Source organism: Elgaria multicarinata, chromosome 23, assembly GCF_023053635.1.
Source record: "Elgaria multicarinata webbii isolate HBS135686 ecotype San Diego chromosome 23, rElgMul1.1.pri, whole genome shotgun sequence".
Taxonomy (NCBI): domain Eukaryota; kingdom Metazoa; phylum Chordata; class Lepidosauria; order Squamata; family Anguidae; genus Elgaria; species Elgaria multicarinata.
In genome coordinates, this window is record NC_086193.1 from 7,180,724 (window position 1) to 7,201,307 (window position 20,584).

Sequence of the window (20,584 nt, forward strand, 5' to 3'; positions counted from 1 at the left end):
AAGAAAGCATGTCATTCCCTCCTGCCATGCTAATGGCAGCCTTAAAGAGAAAGGTGTGTCATTCCAGGACATTATTGAAAATGATAGAAAATCCCCCCTGACACCATGGAAAGAACAAAAACCAGGACAAATCCGGTGGTCACCCTAGCATGAACTGTGTACAAGGAATCAATGCGCAGACACCCCGGGATGCTTGATACCTGGGCAGGGTAGCTGGGGGCATTTCTGCGTCTCCACGGGGCGCCCAACACAGCGCAGCAGCTTGGATTTTGTGCAGCTTCGGCGTCGCACTCGGTTTCCGTCACCACCACACGTTTTGGAGCAGTGACTCCACGGCCCCCAGGTGCTCCACTTGGGGTCTGAGGGGCAGAAGCCATTAGGAATCAATCTTGCCATGCGTCTCCACCAAACAAGGTATTAAAAAAACATTCTTGGACTTGGGAAGCTCAGCACAATCCTATTCACATTTACTCAGAAGAAGAATCATAGAACCATAGAATAGTAGCGTTGGAAGGGGCCTCTAAGGCCATCCAGTCCAACCCCCTGCTCAATGCAGGAATCCACCCTAAAGCATCCCTGACAGGTGGTTGTTCAACATTATTTTCGCTGCTCGAGGCTCATGGAATTCTAAGCCGGTGATTAAGGCAACATTCTCTGTGGCGAGTGTCTCTAAACGAAATAAAAAATAGTTTTGGGAACTACTAGCTTGAGGCTACTCCCGCATGGCATGACAGCACGCGGCACTGATAAGATTACTTATCTGAAGAATAAGATTGTTTATCTGAAGAAATCGTACAAGATGAAACGGGATTAATTTACCGGATTCCTGTCATAACAAGAACGTTACCTCTTTTGTATATCAAAAACACATGAACCCAACGAGGAGTTTATTCCATTTAATGTATAGGAATTCTGTTATGTGTAAATGCAATTTGTTTTGTATATGATATATAACTTTGAGTGTTAATATAACTGGTTGCTTAAAATACTTTCTGCTTTAAATACTTTTGCAACTTCAATTCGTATTGGGTATAATAATTTATATGTGTAGGAGCGTACACAGACATGAGAGCACTCTTCAAATACTTAAAAGGTGGTCACACAGAGGAGGGCCAGGATCTCTTCTCGATCCTCCCAGAGTGCAGGACACGGAATAACGGGCTCAAGTTAAAGGAAGCCAGATTCCAGCTGAACATCAGGAAAAACTTCCTGACTGTTAGAGCAGTACGACAATGGAATCAGTTACCTAGGGAGGTTGTGGGCTCTCCCACACTAGAGGCATTCAAGAGGAAGCTGGACAACCATCTGTCGGGGATGCTTTAGGGTTAATTCCTGCATTGAGCAGGGGGTTGGACTCGATGGCCTTGTAGGCCCCTTCCAACTCTACTATTCTGATTCTATGATCTCATGTTCTTTTGCTAAGTGTTTAACTGTATTCTGTGTATGCATTTGGGTGCTCTTTGGGCTCTGTTCTTATTCATATTTTTCCAACTGCAGCCCATTTTTAATTTTTTGGAGAAAGTTATCACCCACTCATGTCAGGAATTTCTTGGAAGGGGCACTTTTGGCAGAATTTGTCTCCCAACAGAAAACAGAGTAATTGAAGTCCCCCATCACTACGACATCACACTTCCTTGAAACACTGGCAAGTTGTTTCTCAAAAGTTTCATCCTTGTTGTCTCCTTGATTGGGTGGTTGGTAGTAGACCCCGACTATCACGTAAGGCAGGAGGATTGAGGAGCTTTTTTCTTTTAAAAAAGCTTAGGACTGAGCCCTGAAGAATAAACAAATAGGCCGTACAGATGGGCCGTACTGAGACACAACGGATAGGTCAATGCCGTGCTGAGAAGCCTTGAATCCTTCTGTCAATATTTTATTTCTAGTGGCACACTCTCATAGAATCATAGAATAGCAGAGTTGGACGGGGTCTATAAGGCCATCAAGTCCAACCCCCCACTCAGTGCAGGAATCCACCATAATAATAATAATAGTAATAATAATAATAACATATTTATTTATTTATTTATTTGTTACCCGCCTCTCCCTCTGGATCGAGGCGGGGAACAACACAAATAAAAACACCATAAAATACATAAAACTAATTCAAACATTTAAAACCAGTGCATCATTAAAAGCAGCACACCATTAAAAAAAGGCATCTTAAAATTCAGCTGGGTAGGCCTGTCGGAAGAAATCAGTCTTTATGGCTTTCTTAAATTCTGGAAGACTGTTAAGTTGACGAATCTCTCCCGGCGAGCCATTCCACAAACTGGGAACGGCAGAAGAAAAGGTCTTCTTGGGAATAGTTGTCAGCCTTGTTTTTGTTGGCTGGAGTAAATTCTTCTCAGAGGACCTGAGTGTGCGGGGCGGATTGTACAGGAGAAGGCGATCCCGCAGGTAGCCTGGACCCAAACCATGTAGGGCTTTAAAGGTGATAACCAACACTTTATACTTCGCCCAGAAACTAATTGGCAGCCAGTGAAGAGATTTTAAGACTGGTGTGATGTGGTCACCCCTAGGTGTACCGGTGACCAACCTGGCTGCCATATTTTGAACTAGTTGAAGTTTCCGGACTAAAGCATCCCTGACTGAGGGTTGTCCAGCTGCCTCTTGAAGGCCTCTAGTGTGGGAGAGCCCACGACCTCCCTAGGTCACCGGTTCCATTGCCATACTGCTCTAACAGTCAGGAAGTTTTTCCTGATGTCCAGCCGGAATCTGGCTTCCTGTAACTTGAACCCGTTATTCCGTGTCCTGCACTCTGGGAGGATCAAGAAGAGATCCTGGCCCTCCTCTGTGTGACAACCTTTCAAGTATTTGAAGAGTGCTATCACATCTCTCCTCAATCTTCTCTTCTCCAGGCTAAACATGCCTATTTTCCCTTCTTGCAGCAGACCATTTGGAAGTTACGGATCCCTCTCCGGCCTCTGTTATTTCCATCATGAGCCTTGGGAAAACATACCTGCACCCAGCTGCTGTTTTGGATCAGTTTTGGTAACAAATTGCAAAGGTGACGGAGCAGAGAAGTTCATATTCCCTTCTTTGCCCCATCAGAGAAACGGATTGAGTGTCTCTCCTTCTCAACAAGAATGTCCAAAGCCTGCCCAAAAGCATACTTGGCTGAAATCTCACGTTGGCGGGGGCAACATTCATTAGAAAATAGCTTTGCCTGTAATAACAGGCCTTCTCTGGCCTTTTGGAGACCACAAGGCCATTGCTGAGATTCCTTCCCAGTGAAGTACTGACCCCATTGGGGGTGGGGGGAGCTGCGTCCCCATTACTATTCCTGACCCTCTCTTGAAAAACGTTCCTGGTTTCAAGCAGAAAAATTCCAGATGGAGGCCAGACCTCAGGGTGCGGATACAGGTGGAGCAAGGACTGTGGTTGGAGAAAAGGAGGAGTTGTCTTTTAATAAAGTGTGCTTGTTTTGGTGGTGGATAATAAGCGAGTCAGCGTCCCCCCCTGCAAAAAAAATCTTACCTGTCAGCAGTTTTCCAGCTTCCCCACAGAAATTAAAGTAGGTTTTTGGAGCCAAAACTTCACAAATGAAAATAATTACATGTTTATCCTGCCATTCCACCCCAGTTAATCCTTCTGGAAACAAAGCCCTATGAGGAGAGACTGAAACAACTGGGCATGTTTAGCCTGGAGAAGAGAAGGTTGAGGGATACGTGATAGCAGTCTTCAATGATTTGAAAGGTTGTCACACAGAGGTGGGCCAGGATCTCTTCTCGATCCTCACAGAGTGCAGGACACGGAATAAGGGGATCAAGTTAGCGCCAACCAAAGTTTTGGCTGCCTAGATCAAACGGGTTCCATAAGTTTCACAAACTTATAAGAGCACAATAGTCAACTTATGAATCACGAATGTCCTTTATTTAGAGTCTTCCTCTGTTTGAAGGGCTCTCCTGTCCACATCCAGTTAAACATGCCAAGGTTCCTGATCTTTGAACGTAGAGAAGAGAAGGCGGACGGGGAGACCTAATGGCACTCTTCAAGGACTTGAAAGGTTGTCACACAGAGGAGGGCCAGGATCTCCGCTCGATCCTCCCAGAGTGCAGGACACGGAATAATGGGCTCAAGTTACAGGAAGCTAGATCCCGGCTGGACATCAGGAAAAACGTCCTGACTGTTCGAGCAGTACAACAATGAAACCAATGGACTAGGGAGGTCATGGGTTTTCCCACACTAGAGGCCTTCAAGAGGCAGCTGGACAACCATCTGTCAGGGATGCTTTAAGGTGGATTCCTGCATTGAGCAGGGGGTTGGACTTGATGGCCTTATAGGCCCCTTCCAACTCTACTATTCTATGACTCTATGATTCCATGAACCATAAGAGATCTTGGCCATCAACAGCACCTGAGCAGCAGACTGAACTCCTGAGCAGACAGCTCACCTGGTCACCGTCTTGCACACCATGGTGAGATCTCCTGTATTTCTGTTTCAATTCTAATAATGATTTCTAAATTCTCATCTATACCGATGACTTATGCAAATGGTATGCAAAGCACTACTCTCTTCTGTCCTCTTTTGGATGATGCATTTCTTCTTATTTGGCGATTCAGAAGCCGCCGTTCAATTCCAAACTCTTGCAAAAGGTCACCGCCATGAGTGAGCAAGGCTCACTCTCATTCCTCCCCACTTACAAACGTACGTGGGTCCTTTCGATGATGCCGTCCGCCTCCCACGCGCCTCCCGCTCCTTCTTGCCTTCTTTCCGTCCCAAAATAGACCCCTTTAAATCCGATATCATTTTTCTTAAATGAAATGTGCCGCCATTTCCTGCTGTGTGCAGGAAGAGCAGCGCGATAAAAACGGCCGCTGAATGGGCTATTTTCGTTTCCTCTTTACTCCACCGTCTGGACGTAAGCACAACCATCAACTATGAGCTTATCGAACAGTGGAAAATTGGTTACCTTTGCAGGCATTGCAGCTCCGGCGTTCCATTGATTTCCCTGAGCACTTTGGGAATTTCCTTGTTGCCAGCACAGACCGATTCAAGCAGGTTCGGTGCCTGCTCTGGACGCCACTGATGCCACATGCTGTTCGTGGACAGGCACTCCAGGACGACCACTCTGACCAGCCCAACCAGTCCATGGGATCTATTGGAATGGGGTGGGGGGGTGGAGGAGGCAGAGAGGGGGAAATAATGCTGAGTTTTTAACTGACCCCAGAATAGTTGTTTTAAATAGATATTGTTTTTATTTATTTATTATTTATTTATTACATTTCTATACCGCCCAATAGCCGGAGCTCTCTGGGCGGTTCACAAAAATTAAAAACATTCAAAGTATAAAACAACAGTATAAAACCACAATATAAAAGCTCAACCTGATAAAAACAGCAGCAATGCAAAATTACAAATTTAAAACACCATGTTAAAATGTATTTATAGACTGTTAAAATGCTGGGAGAATAAAAAGGTCTTCACCTGGCGTCTAAAAGCATATAATGTAGGTGCCAAGCGAACCTCCTTAGGGAGCTCATTCCACAGCCGGGGTGCCACAGCAGAGAAGGCCCTGCTCCTGGTAGCCACCTGCCTCACTTCCTTTGGCAGGGGCTCGTGGAGAAGGACCCTTGAGGATGACCTTAGGGTCCAGGCAGGTATATACGGGAGGAGGTGTTTTATGCTTTTTATGCTTTTAAATTTTGGTATATTTTGTTTTTAATATTCACCGTTTTTAACCTTTGTAAACCGTCCGGAAAGCTTCAGCTATGGGGCGGTATATAAATGTAATAAATAAATAAATAATGAATGTATTTATTTGTTGCATTTCTATACCGCCCCATAGCCGAAGCTCTGTAGGCGGTTCACAAAAAATCAAAACCGTAACTGCAATTTAAAATGCAAAACTTAAACCGTAATGTTAAAAACACAATATAAAAGTACAACCAGAAAAAAACAATAACTGAGCAGCAATACAAAGAATTAAAACGCAGATTTAAAAAACAGATTTCAAACAACGAAGTTAGAAGCACTAAGATGATAAAATGTTAAAATACTGGGGAAATAAAAAGGTCTTCTCCTGGTGTCGAAAAGAGTATGAGGTCGGTGGCAGGCGAACCTCTCTAGGAAGCTCCTTCCACAGCCGGGGTGCCACAGCAGAGAAGGCCCTGCTCCTGGAAGCCCCCTGCCTCACTTCCTTTGGCAGGGGCTCACAGAGAAGGAGCCTTGAAGATTATCTTAAGGTTGCCTTCCATGAGGAAGAGGGCGGAGGAAGCTCTGGTCCCTGGATGGCCAACCAGAAACCCCACAGTCCCTCCTCAGCAATCGGGATTACCCAATACCACTCCAGGGAAGGAAAGTGCCGGGTTTTCAAGGGACGATGACCCAACCCAGCGCCGTAAAGACACACACGTCTAAAATTTATTTACTTATTGCTTTGGAGCAGGTTTCTGCATACCTCTATTGTGGGACAGTAACATGGGGCAAAGCGATGGGAGGGAAATGTGATTCCCCGTCTGAAGATGCTCTGAATCCTCATATACCACCATGGACTCTTCCCCCAGGGTCCCTCCACCCCGTCAACGTTTTGAGAGTGAGCAACCCTCCCAGTCGAACTCCACCACCTGTTGGCTTGTCAGAATCCTCACATTGTCAAGGAATCGTGAATTTTCCCAGTTCCCAATTCCCATAAGATGCTTAAAAATAAAGTCTAGACCTTAACAGCTACATAGAATCATAGAATCACAGAATAGCAGAGTTGGAAGGGGCCTACAAGGCCATTGAGTCCAACTCCCTCCTCAATGCAGGAACACAAGAACATCAGAAGCGCCCTGATGCTGGATCAGACCGAGGGTCCATCTAGTCCAGCACTCCGTTCCCACAGTGGCCAACCAGCCATCGGCCAGGGATGAACAAGCAGGACATGGTGCAACAGCACCCTCCCGCCCATGTTCCCCAGCAACTGGGGCACACAGGCTTACTGCCTCCAATACTGGAGATAGCACACAACCATCAGGGCTAGTAGCCATGGATAGCCTTCGCCTCCAGGAATTGATCCAACCCCCTTTTAAAGCCATCCAGACTGGTGGCCATCACTACACCTTGTGGTAGTGAGTTTCATAATTTAACTATGCGCTGGGTGAAGAAGTCCTTCCTTTTATTTGTCCTCAATCAACAAAAACAACAGAAGTTCTGTGGGCAATGTCCACTCGGCAGGGTTAGGGTGACCATATGAAAAGGAGGACAGGGCTCCTGTATAATTTAACAGTTGTATTGAAAAGGGAATTTCAGCAGGTGTCATTTGTATATATGGGGAACCTGGTGAAATTCCCTCTTCATCGCAACCGTTAAAGCTGCCCCCTTTTAAATCTGGCCATTCTAGTATAGCTCCTGCACTTTTAACTGTTGCGATGAAGAGGGAATTTCACCAGGTTCTCCATATATACAAATGACACCTGCTGAAATTCCCCTTTCTATGCAACTGTTAAAGATACAGGAGCCCTGTCCTCCTTTTCATAGGGTCACCCTACCTTCTTCATCACAACAGTGAAAGCTGCAGGAGCTATATTAGAGTGACCAGATTTAAAAGAGGGCAGGGCTCCTGCCGCTTCCACTGTTGTGATTGTTAGACAAACATGATGAAGAGGGAATTTCACCAGGTTCTCCATATATACAAATGACACCTGCTGAAATTCCCTTTTCAATACAACTGCTAAAATATACAGGAGCCCTGTCCTCCTTTTCATAGGGTCACCCTACATAAAAGAAATAAACAACAAACACATTATTTTTCACTCAAGTGGGTAGGATGGCCACCTTACTATTGCACAGAGAAGTGAATGTCAACGAGTGTTTTTTATTACTTATTTATTGCATTTATATCCTGCCTTTTTTCTTCCAAGGAACCCAAAGCGGCATACATAATCTTCCTCCTCTCCATTTCTATCCTCACGACAACAACCCTGTGAGGTAGGTTGGGCTGAGAGTCTGCGACTGGCCCAAAGTCACCCAGTGGGTTTCCATGGCCGAGTGAGGACTAGAACCCGGATCTCCCGACTCCCAGTCTGACACTTTAGCCACTACACCACATTGGCTCTCAGATTCACCACACGGTCTTACCTTTTGTCCACCCAACATCACTCTTTAGGTAGGCTAGTCTGAGGAGGGGCTGGCCGATGGTCCTTGCTAAGGAAATGCAGTTCCTGGCACATTTACCTAATCACCCTATTAGGGGCAAAGAGGGCAACCTTATAGAAGCCCAAATTCTCCTACTCACCTGGGGGACAGAGGAATCGGACATGGTAGTTAGAGCAGCTTTTGCCCCCCGGCTGGTCCTTGTTGAGGCAACGGAAGCCTTCCTGGGGGCTGTAGCGCACTACTTCGGACACCTCTTCAGGCAGTTCCCATTCAGTGGTCCGCGCTTGGATAGCCGTGGGCTGGGCGCAGACCCGCTCCCGGTAGTAGAACCGGATGGCCTCCAGCGTCTCAAAATCCCCCTCGCCTCCAGGATGGTCCACATTAAACCACGAGGTCCATTCACCTGCAAGTGAGACCCGAGTTTTAACAAATCTCCCAAAGCAATACCGTCACTCTTGAGCCCAGGAACGTAGGCCGCCATTTCAAGCAACCAATTTATATAATAAAAGGGGATGTATTTCTGTCCATCAGCACCATCATTATATTTATTTATTTATTTATTTATTTATTCGTTACCTGCCTCTCCCTCTGGATCGAGGCGGGGTACCACACAAATGCAAACACCCCAAAACACATATAATTGATTAAAACATTTAAAACTAATATATTTTTTAAAGCAGCACATTATTAAAAAGGCATCTTAAAATTCAACTGGGTAGGCCTGCCGGAAGAGATCAGTCTTTATGGCTTTCTTAAATTCCGGAAGACTGTTAAGTTGACGAATCTCTCCCGGCGGGCCATTCCACAATCTGGGAATAACGCCAAGGCCAAGTTACCTAGGCACCTGAAACCTGGCACGCAGACTAAAGGGAACCTAGTGATGTTTTTAAAGCATATTAATTTTTATTAATTTAAATGTGTCCATGTGGTTGAAACCTGCAGTGACATATTTAGTCACTAGGGGCAGGCTTCCCTAACCAGCATTGCAGCTCATAAAGCTTTAAGCCAGGAGAGATTCCTAGGCTGAGGGACAGAGATATATTATATTTATTATATTTATTTGTTACCGGCCTCTCCCTCTGGATCAAGGCGGGGTACAACACAAATGCAAACACCATAAAATATAGGTCTGCCCCTGCTGTGGGGCAGTCCCCCACCCGGGACTGGAGTGACCAGAACCCTCCCTTAGGGAACTATAGGCTGCACCTTGGCAGGGACTGTACCCAGGGGTGCCAGAGGGTGTGGCTTTCTTAGGTTCATCAGTTGAGCGTTTCATTGCACACTTGCTACTGCCCACAAATGGATGTGCACACGTCTAGGGTGACCCTATGAAAAGGAGGGCAGGGCTCCTGTATCTTTAACAGCTGTATTGAAAAGGGAATTTCTGCAGGTGTCATTTGTATATATGGGGAACCTGGTGAAATTCCCTCTTCAAAGCTGCCCTCTTTTAAATCCGGTCACTCTAGTATAGCTCCTGCAGCTTTAACGGTTGTGATGAAGAGGGAATTTCACCAGGTTCTCCATATATACAAAGGACACCTGCTGAAATTCCCTTTTCTATGCAACTGTTAAAAGATACAGGAGCCGTGTCCTCCTTTTCATAGGGTCACCCTACACACATCCCTTAGACGATGTTGTCTGCCTCCCGCACACCTCCCGCTCCTTCCTCTCGTTTTTGCTTTGAAAATAGACTCCTTTTAATCCGACTTTTTTTTAAAAAAAGCATGTGCTGCAATCTCCTACTGTGTGCAGCTAAAGTGGCGCGATAAAAACAGCCCCTGAATGGGCCGCATGGTCTTTGTTTACTTCCTCTTCCCCCCTCTGGGAAGAAACAGGAAGTAATGAGGGACAAAAGCGGCAGCGGAGAAGCAACAGTACGGAAACACGATTTCCCCCCGTGTGATGATGCTCTATAGCAGCTATGTAAATTTGCCTGAAGGCTTTGCTCTAAGGGCTATTGCAACCTGTAATTTTATTCCGTTATTAGCTCTGTTGGCTAGTAATTGAATAAAATAACCAAATGTGTTAATTTAACAAAGCATACATATACAATTTGCATGTCATCACGCATTTAACACCTATCTGAGACTGAGGTCGGGTGGCCATGTGCCCTCTTTTACATAGGACCGTCCTCTATTTGAAGGCCTGGCCCGTAAGAGTCCAGTATACTTGAGAGAGCACCTTCTCCCCTACCAACCTGCCCGGTCACTGAGGTCATCCGAGGGCCTGCTCCTGGTGGTTCCACATAGATCCATCCTCCAGTTGGAGTCCACCAAGGGAAGAGCCTTCAGCGTGGTGGCTCCCCTCCTATGGAACTCCCTGCCTCTGGAGGTCAGGAAGGCGCCAACTTTGTACTCCTTTCAGTGCCTCCTGAAAACATCTTTATTCCAGAAAGCCTTTCCTTAATGTCCACCCATGAGTCACTGTATTTGCTTCTTTTAAATTCTGTTTTAAGTGTTTTATTCTGTTTTTATTTTCATTTTGTCTTGTACACCACTCCGAAATTTTTAATGGGGAGCGGTATATAAATATTGTAAATAAATAAATAATAATAAAGAAAGACAAAGAACTATCAGAAGGAAGACCAAAAGAACAGCTGGACTGCAGGCTGAACAAGGCACATGGGTCATGTGGTCACAGTCGTCTGCACTAGGGTGATAGCAATTATTTCCATATTTGCAACCATCCATATAAATTTGCACATGCAAATTTTAAGCAGATTTGTGCCATTGTTTTTGGTGAGCGTGCCCTCTGTTTTGGCAATCGCAAGAGGCCACCCAAGATTGAGAATAATAACTCCCTGTCCTCAGAAGGAGTCACTTGCAGTTTCTCTGTATGAGTTGTTGCTACTGGATGCCCCGGATTGTAAGAACATCTATCCTTAATCACACCAAGATCAGATCCAGGGATAGGTTTGAGGGAAGTCACTTTTGCAAGGGATGTGACTAGAGTTCTCACTGCAGGAATACAGCAAAATTACCTGCCAGGGGAGGTAACTGTAGGAAGGCATGTGATCCTCAAAGGCCAAATTCATAGAATCATAGAATAGCAGAGTTGGAAGGGACCTACAAGGCCATCGAGTCCAACCCCCTGCTCAATGCAGGAATCCACCCTAAAGCATCCCTGACAGAGGGTTGTCCAGCTGCCTCTTGAAGGCCTCTAGTGTGGGAGAGCCCACCACCTCCCTAGGTAACTGATTCCATTGTCGTACTGCTCTAACAGTCAGGAAGTTTTTCCTGATGTCCAGCTGGAATCTGGCTTCCTTTAACTTGAGCCCGTTATTCTATGTCCTGCACTCTCGGAGAATGAGGAAGAGATCCTGGCCCTCCTCTGCATGACAACCTTTTAAGTATTTGAAGAGTGCTATCATGTCTCCCCTCAATCTTCTCTTCTCCAGGCTAAACATGCCCAGTTCTTTCAGTCTCTCTTCATAGGGCTTTGTTTCCAGACCCCTGATCATCCTGGTTGCCCTCCACTGAACAATTCCATTTTGGAGAAGTTCTTGGGAGCCTCGTGCCAGGGGTAGCGTTAATACGTAGGGTGACCATATGAAAAGGGCATTTCAGCAGCTGTCATTTGTATATATGGAGAACCTGGTGAAATTTCCTCGTCATCACAACAGTGCAGGAGCTATACTAGAGTGACCAGATTTAAAAGAGGGCAGGGCACCAGCAGCTTTAACTGTTGTGATGAAGAGGAAATTTCACCAGGTTCTCCGTATATACAAATAGCACCTGCTGAAATTCACTTTTCAGTATAACTGTTAAAGATACAGGAGCCCTGTCCTCCTTTTCATAGGGTCACCCTACATTAGGGCTGAAGGCAAAGCTGACATGGCAACATCCGCACCTCCAAATACTAGCATATTTTAGCCTAATAATGAATTCTTCGGAGAGGCATTTCAACCTTTTAGAATTGGGAGAAAAAAGCCAGGAAGCCATGAGACCATCAGGGCTGGGATGGGAAGGGGAGGGGCCAGGGGAGGGGGCGTGGTCTTCTGAGAAACCCTGGAGGGCTGAATTTGGCCACCAGGACTGAGGTTCTACAGCCATAAACGCTCCCAAGTTAACGGGGAATTAAGGAACGGACGACATGCACAATGCACATTTCTGGAACAATAAGGGAAAGGAATACGCCGTACTGTGTGTGGAATCTGCACTATCCTTTCCCCCAAACCATCCAGTATACTGCAAATTTCTAGAAAATGACCTACCAGCTATTTCTGCTGCATCAAGACTCGTCCGGCCTTTTCCTTTTTTCTTCTGTTTATACAGCTGCTCTGTCTTAGATGGGTGTGAGCCATCTTTCTTCTGTGGATCTGTGGAACAGCCCACAACAAGTTCAAAGAGAATAATAATAATAATAATAATAATAATAATAATAATAATAATAATAATTTTATTTATTTCCCGCCTCTCCTTCTGGATCGAGGCGGGGAACAACACCAAATAAAATATAATACATAAAATCAATTAAAAGAGCATATAAAACCAATACAATATTAAAATAACAATCACAGCATCTTAAAATTCTTAGGTTTATAATTCATCTGGGTAGGCCTGCCGGAAGAGACTAGTCTTTACAGCTGTTGTAAACTGGGGTGACTATATGAAAAGGAGGACAGGGCTCCTGTATCTTTCTATAGTTGCATAGAAAAGGGAATTTGAGCAGGTGTCATTTGTATGCATGCAGCACCTGGTGAAATTTCCTCTTCATCACAACAGTTAAAGCTGCAGGAGCTAAACTGCAGCTATACTGTGACCAGATTTAAAAGAGGAAAGGGCTCCTGCAGCTTTAACTGTTGTGATGAAGAGGAAATTTCACCAGGTTCTCCATATATACAAATGGAGGGGGGTTGGACTCGATGGCCTTGTAGGCTCCTTCCAACTCTGCTATTCTATGATTCTATGATTCTAGAAATGACACCTGCTGAAATTCCCTTTTCAATACATCCGTTAAAGATATAGGAGCCCTGTCCTCCTTTTCATATGGTCACCCTACTTAAACTCAGAAAGAGCATTAAGCTGACGAAGAGACTTGTGGGACCTTAATGCTTATGCCGTTTATTGTATCATTGGTTTGGATGGACAAGATGTATAGACTGGACTGTGAATCAACGGTTGCCTGTACAGCAGGGAATGTGAATGATCTCAGGAACATTTTGTGACTCTCAACGCTCACCCACATTTTGAACATTCAGGGGACGTGGAAAAAAACCACAGTTTCATGCTGTTGCATTATACCGTAGTTTTAAGCTATTATATTTTATACTGTATTTTATACTATAATTGGTGGTTTTAATTTTTGTGATCTTTGGCTACTGGGTGGTATAAAAATGTAATAAATAAATACCGGTAGGCTCTGGATCCCAGCCAAATGAGGCCTTCTGAACGCTAAAATGAAACACATGACCTTTTGGGAGGAAAATACAGCTTTCGCCTAGGCTCCAAATTCCTTTTAAAACTTTCCTTGCAACTTATATTAAGAGGTATATCCAGAGAATGTTCTCTGTGTTCTTAGAATAGTCCAGTAGCCTGTTTCAAAAAGTTTGTTTGTCCTCCAGCAACTGGTATTCAGAGGTAGAGGTAGACTACTTTCGAACCTGGAGGTTCTATTTAGCCATCATGGCTAGAAGCTGGCGATAGACTTCTCTTCCTCCTCCTCCATGAATTTGTCTAATTCCCATTTATTTATTTATAAATGTATGTTAGTCTTTAGGCCCAAATAAGACCCCCAAGGTGACTTAGAGTTAAAACTTTCAAACAACTTTAAAATGTTTAAAACAATATAAAAACATTAAAACAGCACTAGTAGTGGAAATTGAGTGGTGAAGAAAATCTTAGGGGGGAAATGTGGAACTAAGAGATCTAAAATACTAAAAAAGAAAAAAGAAAAAGCGCCAATTAAAAAAAAGGTTTCAAAATCCTGCCTGAAACTGAATACACACAAGGGACAACCCTATAATCTTTTGAGAGATAGTTTCACAGGCGGGGTGCTGCCACAAAGAAGGCCGGACCCCACATTCCCACCAATCTAGCCTTTCTTGGTGGTGGGACACACATTTAAATCCATCTAAGGTAGTAGCCATCGCTAATAATAATAGCATGATAGCACTCTTCAAATACTTGAAAGGTTGTCACACAGAGGAGGGCCAGGATCTCTTCTCGATCCTCCCAGAGTGCAGGACACGGAATAACGGGCTCAAGTTAAAGGAAGCCAGATTCCAGGTGGACAGCAGGAAAAACTTCTGGACTGTTAGAGCAGTACGACAATGGAACCAGTGACCTAGGGAGGTGGTGGGCTTTCCCACCCTAGAGGCCTTCAAGAGGCAGCTTAACAGCCACCTGTCAGGAATGCTTTAGGGTGGATTCCTGCATTGAGCAGGGAGTTGGACTTGATGGCCTCATAGGACCCTTCCAACTCTACCCTGTTTCCCCGAAAATAAGAGTGTCTTATATTAATTTTTGCTCCCAAAGATGCGCTAGGTCTTATTTTCAGGGGATGTCTTTATTTTTCCATGAAGAAGAATACGGTACACATTTATTGTTGAACAAAAAAAAAGGTCTTATTTTCGGGGGGATGCCTTATATTACAGTGAGAGGCAAAACTGGAAGTAGGTCTTATTTTCGGGGGATGTCTTACTTTCGGGGAAACAGAACTATGATTCTATGATTCTAATAATAAATTTATTTCTTACCCGCCTCCCCATTTTGATTGAGGCGGGGAACAACAGTAAGTGTAAAATACATAAAATACTGATAAAAAACATAATATACATTGTTAAAACATCCTAAAATTGCACTGCTGGAAGAGATCAGTCGTGATAGCTTTCTTGAATGCTAAAAGACTGTTAAGTTGACGCGTCTCCTCCGGCAGGCCATTCCACAATCTGGGAGCAGCAGAAGAGACGGTCCTCTGGGTAATACCTGTCAGCCTAATTTTGGCTGGCCGAAGGAAATTCTTCCCAGAGGACCTGAGTGTGCGGGGCAGATTGTACAGGAGAAGATGTACACCTTTGGAGAGCATCCCGGGGTGGGTGGGGGGATGAGGACCATAGGTTTGTTTGGAGGGCCCCCCCTCAGGGCTGTGGACACTGCTACTACAGCCTCAGAAGGGGGAATCCAGAATCTGCTCCCCTCCTACTCCCTCTCCCCACTACTACAGAAAGAACCACGGCGCCTGCATTACGAGGTTGGACCGCAGAGAACTGTGACGGGCAGGGCAGAGAAAGGAGAAGCCAGGACCCACAAAACCCTACAGCCTTTCCAGCCCCAGCTCCAATCTCCGCAGGTCCTCCTGCCCCGCCAGCAGCAGCCCAGCAGGGCATTGCCAGGGAGGGCGCTACCCAGAGGATGGCGCCCTCAGAGTTCCATTTGGTTCGTCGAGCCTGTTTCCTTAGAAGGAAACGCCTGGATGCGAAATAGTATTATTGTCCGAAGGCAAAATTAAATGGTGAATGAAGAGGAATGAGCCGCAAAGCAGATTCATAAAATTCATAGAAGAGCAGAGTTGGAAGGGGCCTACAAGGCCATTGAGTCCAACCCCCTGCTCAATGCAGGAATCCACCCTAAAGCATCCCTGACAGGTGGTTGTCCAGCTGCCTCTTGAAGGCCTCTAGTGTGGGAGAGCCCACAGCCTCCCTAGGTCACTGATTCCATTGTCGCACTGCTCTAACAGTCAGGAAGTTTTTCCTGATGTCCAGCTGGAATCTGGCTTCCTGTAACTTGAGCCCGTTATTCCGTCTCCTGCACTCTGGGAGGATCGAGAAGAGATCCTGGCCCTCCTCTGTGTGACAACCTTTCAAGTATTTGAAGAGTGCTCTCATGTCTCCCCTCAATCTTCTCTTCTCCAGGCTAAACATACCCAGTTCTTTCAGTCTCTCTTCATAGGGCTTTGTTTCCAGACCCCTGATCATCCTGGTTGCCCTCCTCTGAACACGCTCCAGCTTGTCTGCGTCCTTCTTGAATTGTGGAGCCCAGAACTGGACGCAATACTCTAGATGAGGCCTAACCAGGGCCGAATAGAGAGGAACCAGGACCTCACGGGATTTGGAAGCTATTAATGCAGCCCAAAATAGCATTTGCCTTTCTTGCAGCCATATCGCACTGTTGGCTCATATTCAGCTTGCGATCTACAACAATTCCAAGATCCTTCTCGTTTGTAGTATTGCTGAGCCAAGTGTCCCCCATCTTGTAACTGTGTATTTGGTTTCTATTTCCTAAATGTAGAACCTGGCATTTATCCCTATTAAATATAAACGAGAGACACCGCTCCAAAGCGAGTCACAAGATATCCCACACCTTGCAACAACAAGTTCCATAAATAAGTTACATGGTTGTCTCATAGTTTCCTCCAGAACAGCTGGCTGAGGAGTCTGTACGTGTTTAAAGCCCTGCGGTGGCTACAAACCAGCGCTGCGTCACTTCTATGATGCAGCCGCAGATTCGCACCCATCTTGGGGCTTTTCTGCAAAGCTGCACTGTTAAAAAGTCAGGGACTTACCCTGACTTTTTTGTTGTGAGAGAGGTCACCCCAGCGCTTTCTTTATCTGACCTCACCCTGTGGCTTATATGACGGCATTCCGGGCGGATGGCAACCGGCGATTGGTCGCTGGAAGCCAGGAAGCGGGCGGGGGTGCCCTCGAGTACCCTGATGACCATCACAAACCCTGCGCTCCGTCCTGGCATGGGACTTACGCGATGCCACCCCGCAGGAGCAAAGCCGTGGCGTTTAGGAGGAATGTGGTGCCAACTTGTTGCCATGAATGCAGGGCCACAGACATCTCTGCCCCTTTCAGAAGGCAGGCTGCTTCCCCTTTCTATTAAAACCCGCCCCCATTATATTCATTCATAGCCGGCCTCACCCCAATATTATTCCAGAAGCCCTGTGAGGTACACAAGGCAGAGAAAGCGCGAGTGGCTGAAGGCACCCAGTGAGCTTGATGGTGCAGTGGCAATTTGAAACTTGGCCCCTGTCTTGACAGCCCCGAGGCCGTGGGCTCCCAAATTGGCGCTCCTTCTCGGCATCTGCATGCGAAGGAGCGCCAATTTGGAGTTGCTGTTGCTGCCACCGTGGGCAAAACCAAAGGGAAGGGAGGAACAGGGCAGCCCGCTCTCTTTCCTCTGAGTTCGCTCTGGCTGCCCGGTTCCTCTCCCCCCACCCGGCCATTTATAATAATAATAATAATAATAATAATAATAATAATAATAATAATAATAATAATTCTTACCCGCCTCTCCATTTTGATCAAGGCGGGGCGCAACAGTAAATACAAAACACATAAAACTGAATTAAGAACATAATATACATGGTTAAAACACCCTAAAAACATCCTAAAATCCCCCTGGATAAGCCTGCCGGAAGAGATCAGCCTTGATAGCTTTCTTGAATGCTAATAGACTATTAAGTTGACAAGTCTCCTCCGGCAGGCTATTCCACAATCTGGGAGCAGCAGAATTAAAATATTTTTAATCTGTAGATGCGAAGGTTCGCATCTAAAGTTTAGAAATTAAAAAAAGGAGGGAGAGGAACGGGGCAGCCAGCGCAAACTCAGAGAGAGGAGAGCCACTTGCCCCATTCTTCCCCCTCCCTGGTGCTTGTCCCGGCAGCAGCGGCTGACTCTCGGCTGCCCTGTTCCTCTCCTAACCCCAACCCGTTTCTTTAAAATTTATTTATTTATTTACAGTGTGGAGCCCGGAGCTCCCTGTCTGCCCCCTTCCAACACCACCCCCCCTCTTTAAATTTTATTTTATTTTTTCGTAACAAGGCTCCGCAGAGGCCTTGCGGAGCCTGGCTCCAAGCTAAAAAAGTCGGGGGTTAATACCCGACTTTTTTTAGCGCAGAGCTTTGGTGCTTTGCCCTTGGATCCCTTCGGAGTGGCGGCGGCGTCATTTAGATCACCTGCCGCCACTCCAAAGCTACCCCCCGGGGCAAAGCACCCGTGTAGACGAGGCCCAAGATGGAGGGCCGTGTCAATTAGACAAGCAGATGTTTGGGGGAATCTTCCTTCTGTATTTATTTTAAGGCCAAGATTTTCTTTCAAGAATGCAGAAGAGTCTCCTTTTCTTTTTTTCCCCCTTTCAAAACGTTGTTGGCTATGGAAACGCAAAAGGGCAGTGCACGCTGGCAGAGAACCACAGCGCACGGCAGCAGAGCAAAGCCGGCAGAAAACTCAACGCCGCGCTTAAGGCAAGCGGCTTTTTCCTGCTGTGACAAGCATGCCGGCCCGGAAACTCGCCGAGGTCGTGCTGGGAGCCGGCGGCGTTGCGATTCACCCTGCCTTGAAGGTCAGCGGGATTAAGGGATTTCGGCTGAGCAAATGTCAGCAGAAGGATATTAAACATCTTTCCAGGTTGAGCCAAAAGGTGCAGGGGAAACCCAGCTCCCTTTTTTCCACTTCACAAGCCTTTCCGCGAACACCCATATGTGAGTGATACCTGAGTGATATAAAAAGTCCAGGAACAGCCCGTTGGGAGTCACATCTCCTTGCGAGGAGGAGGGGGCATGCATTTGGGGGCTATTTTCCAATAACGCAACCTAGGGTAACCATATGGAAAGGAGGACAGGGTTCTTGTATCTTTAACAGCTATATAGACAAGGGAATTTCAGCAGGTGTCATTTGTATATATGAAGAAAAAAGGAAAGGAACCTCTCATGCAAGCACCGAGTCATTACTGACTCTTGGAGGGATGCCAGCTTTCGCTGATGTTTTCTTGGCAGGCCTTATAGCGGGGTGGTTTGCCGTTGCCTTCCCCGGCCGTTATTACCTTTCCCCCAGCTAACTGGGTACTCGGGAAGATGGAAGGCTGAGTCGACCCGAGCCAGCTGCCTGAAACCAGCTTCCACTGGGATCGAACTCAGGCCATGGGGAGAGTTTCGGCTGCAGTAACTGCTGCTTTACCACTCTGCGCCACACGAGGCTGTATCCTGGTGAAATTTCCTCTTCATCACCACAGTTAAAGCTGCAGGAGCCCTGCCTTCTTTTAAATCTGGTCCCTCTAGTATAGCTCCTGCACCTTTAACTGTTGTGATGAAGAGGGAATTTCATCAGGTTCTCCATATATACGAATGACACCTGCTGAAATGCCCTTTTCTATGCAACTGTTAAAGATACAGGAGCCCTGTCCTCCTTTCCATATGGTCACCCTATGTTAGGATCAGAGCAGGTATATTAGGGTGACCATATGAAAAGGAGGATAGGGCTCCCGTATCTTTAACAGTTGCATAGAAAAGGAAATTTCAGCAGGTGTCGTTTGTATATATGGGGAACCTTGTGAAATTCCCTCTTCATCACAACAGTGAAAGCTGCAGGAGCCCTGCTCTCTTTTAAATCTGCAGCTTTAACTTTAAAGCTCCTGCAGCTTTAACTGTTCTGATGAAGAGGGCGTTTCACCAGGTTCTCCATGTATACAAATGACACCTTCTGAAATTCCCTTTTCCGTGCAACTTTTAAAGATACGGGAGCCCTGTCCTCCTTTTCATAGGGTCACCCTACACAAGCACACAGTAAGGTGGACACTGACTCATTGCCCCAAAGCAGGAAAGTCCGCATCAAAAAAAGAGGCACAAATTTGCACGTGCTAATTAATATGTGTAGCTGCAAACTTAGAAATAATGGCTCGAATTTAAAGAAATACCCTACATATCATAATAGAGGGGAAGACTGTGACCAGGTATCACAGGTGTCCCTGTTCCTGTGCAACCTCAAGGCCCCTGTTCTTCATTCTGGTAGTTCCTTCCCGTTGGAATGGGGCTGGGATCAGACAGCCCTTTATAAAGCCCCACGAGCAGGGCGTGAAGCCAACAGCCCTCACTTGTGTTCCCCCCCCCCCGAAAAATGGAGTTGTGAATAGTCCCGATGAATAATAGGCTTACTCTTCTCCATGCACCTGTCAAATGCCCCTTTAAAGCCAACGGTTAGCCCCATATTTTGTAGAAATGAGTTCCATACATTTAGAGCTCCATCAGGATGGGGGAAATCGCTGTTCCCTACCGTCGCTTCTCCACCCCTGCTCCTGTCTCACAATACTTCCTCTTTCTTCCGGGACAAGAAAGGGGAAGTAAACAAAGACCACATGGCCCAATCAGGGGGCGTTTTTTTCCGTTTCCCCCCCCAAAAAAGTCCGATTAAAAGGGATCCAGTTTGTGATGGAAAAAAGGCAAGAAGGAGCGGGAGGCACGCGGGAGGCAGACAGTGTCGTCTAAAGGAAGTGAGGCAGGTGGCTGCCAGGAGCAGGGCCTTCTCTGCTGTGGCACCCCGGCTGTGGAATGAGCTCCCTAAGGAGGTTCACCTGGCACCTACACTATATTCTTTCAGACGCCAGGGCAGGACCTACACTACTGCTTTATAATGGTTTATAACAATAGTGACAACTGTTTAGGCCCAGGACACACTTTAATATACAGTTTTCAAAACGTTTTCAAAGTGTTATATCCTGTTTGGTGCAGATCTGGCCCGTGTGAAGACCTTTTTATTCTCTCAGCATTTTAACCGTCTATACATTTA

The 20,584-nt window shown here is 46.1% G+C and overlaps 1 protein-coding gene across 1 annotated transcript in view; it reads right to left on the reverse strand.

Annotated features, from left to right (window-relative positions):
• LOC134413201 (cartilage intermediate layer protein 2-like) overlaps positions 1–16,861 on the reverse strand; it is a 30,001-nt gene extending 13,140 nt beyond the window's left edge. Inside the window, exons 1-4 of the mRNA XM_063147331.1 lie at positions 16,776–16,861; positions 8,219–8,511; positions 4,913–5,098; positions 201–359 (exon numbers count right to left, since the gene is read on the reverse strand). Of these exons, the coding sequence (XP_063003401.1) occupies positions 201–359; positions 4,913–5,098; positions 8,219–8,511; positions 16,776–16,861 (724 nt within the window). The remainder of the gene's footprint in view (positions 1–200; positions 360–4,912; positions 5,099–8,218; positions 8,512–16,775) is intronic.
• Positions 16,862–20,584: the final 3,723 nt, after the last annotated feature.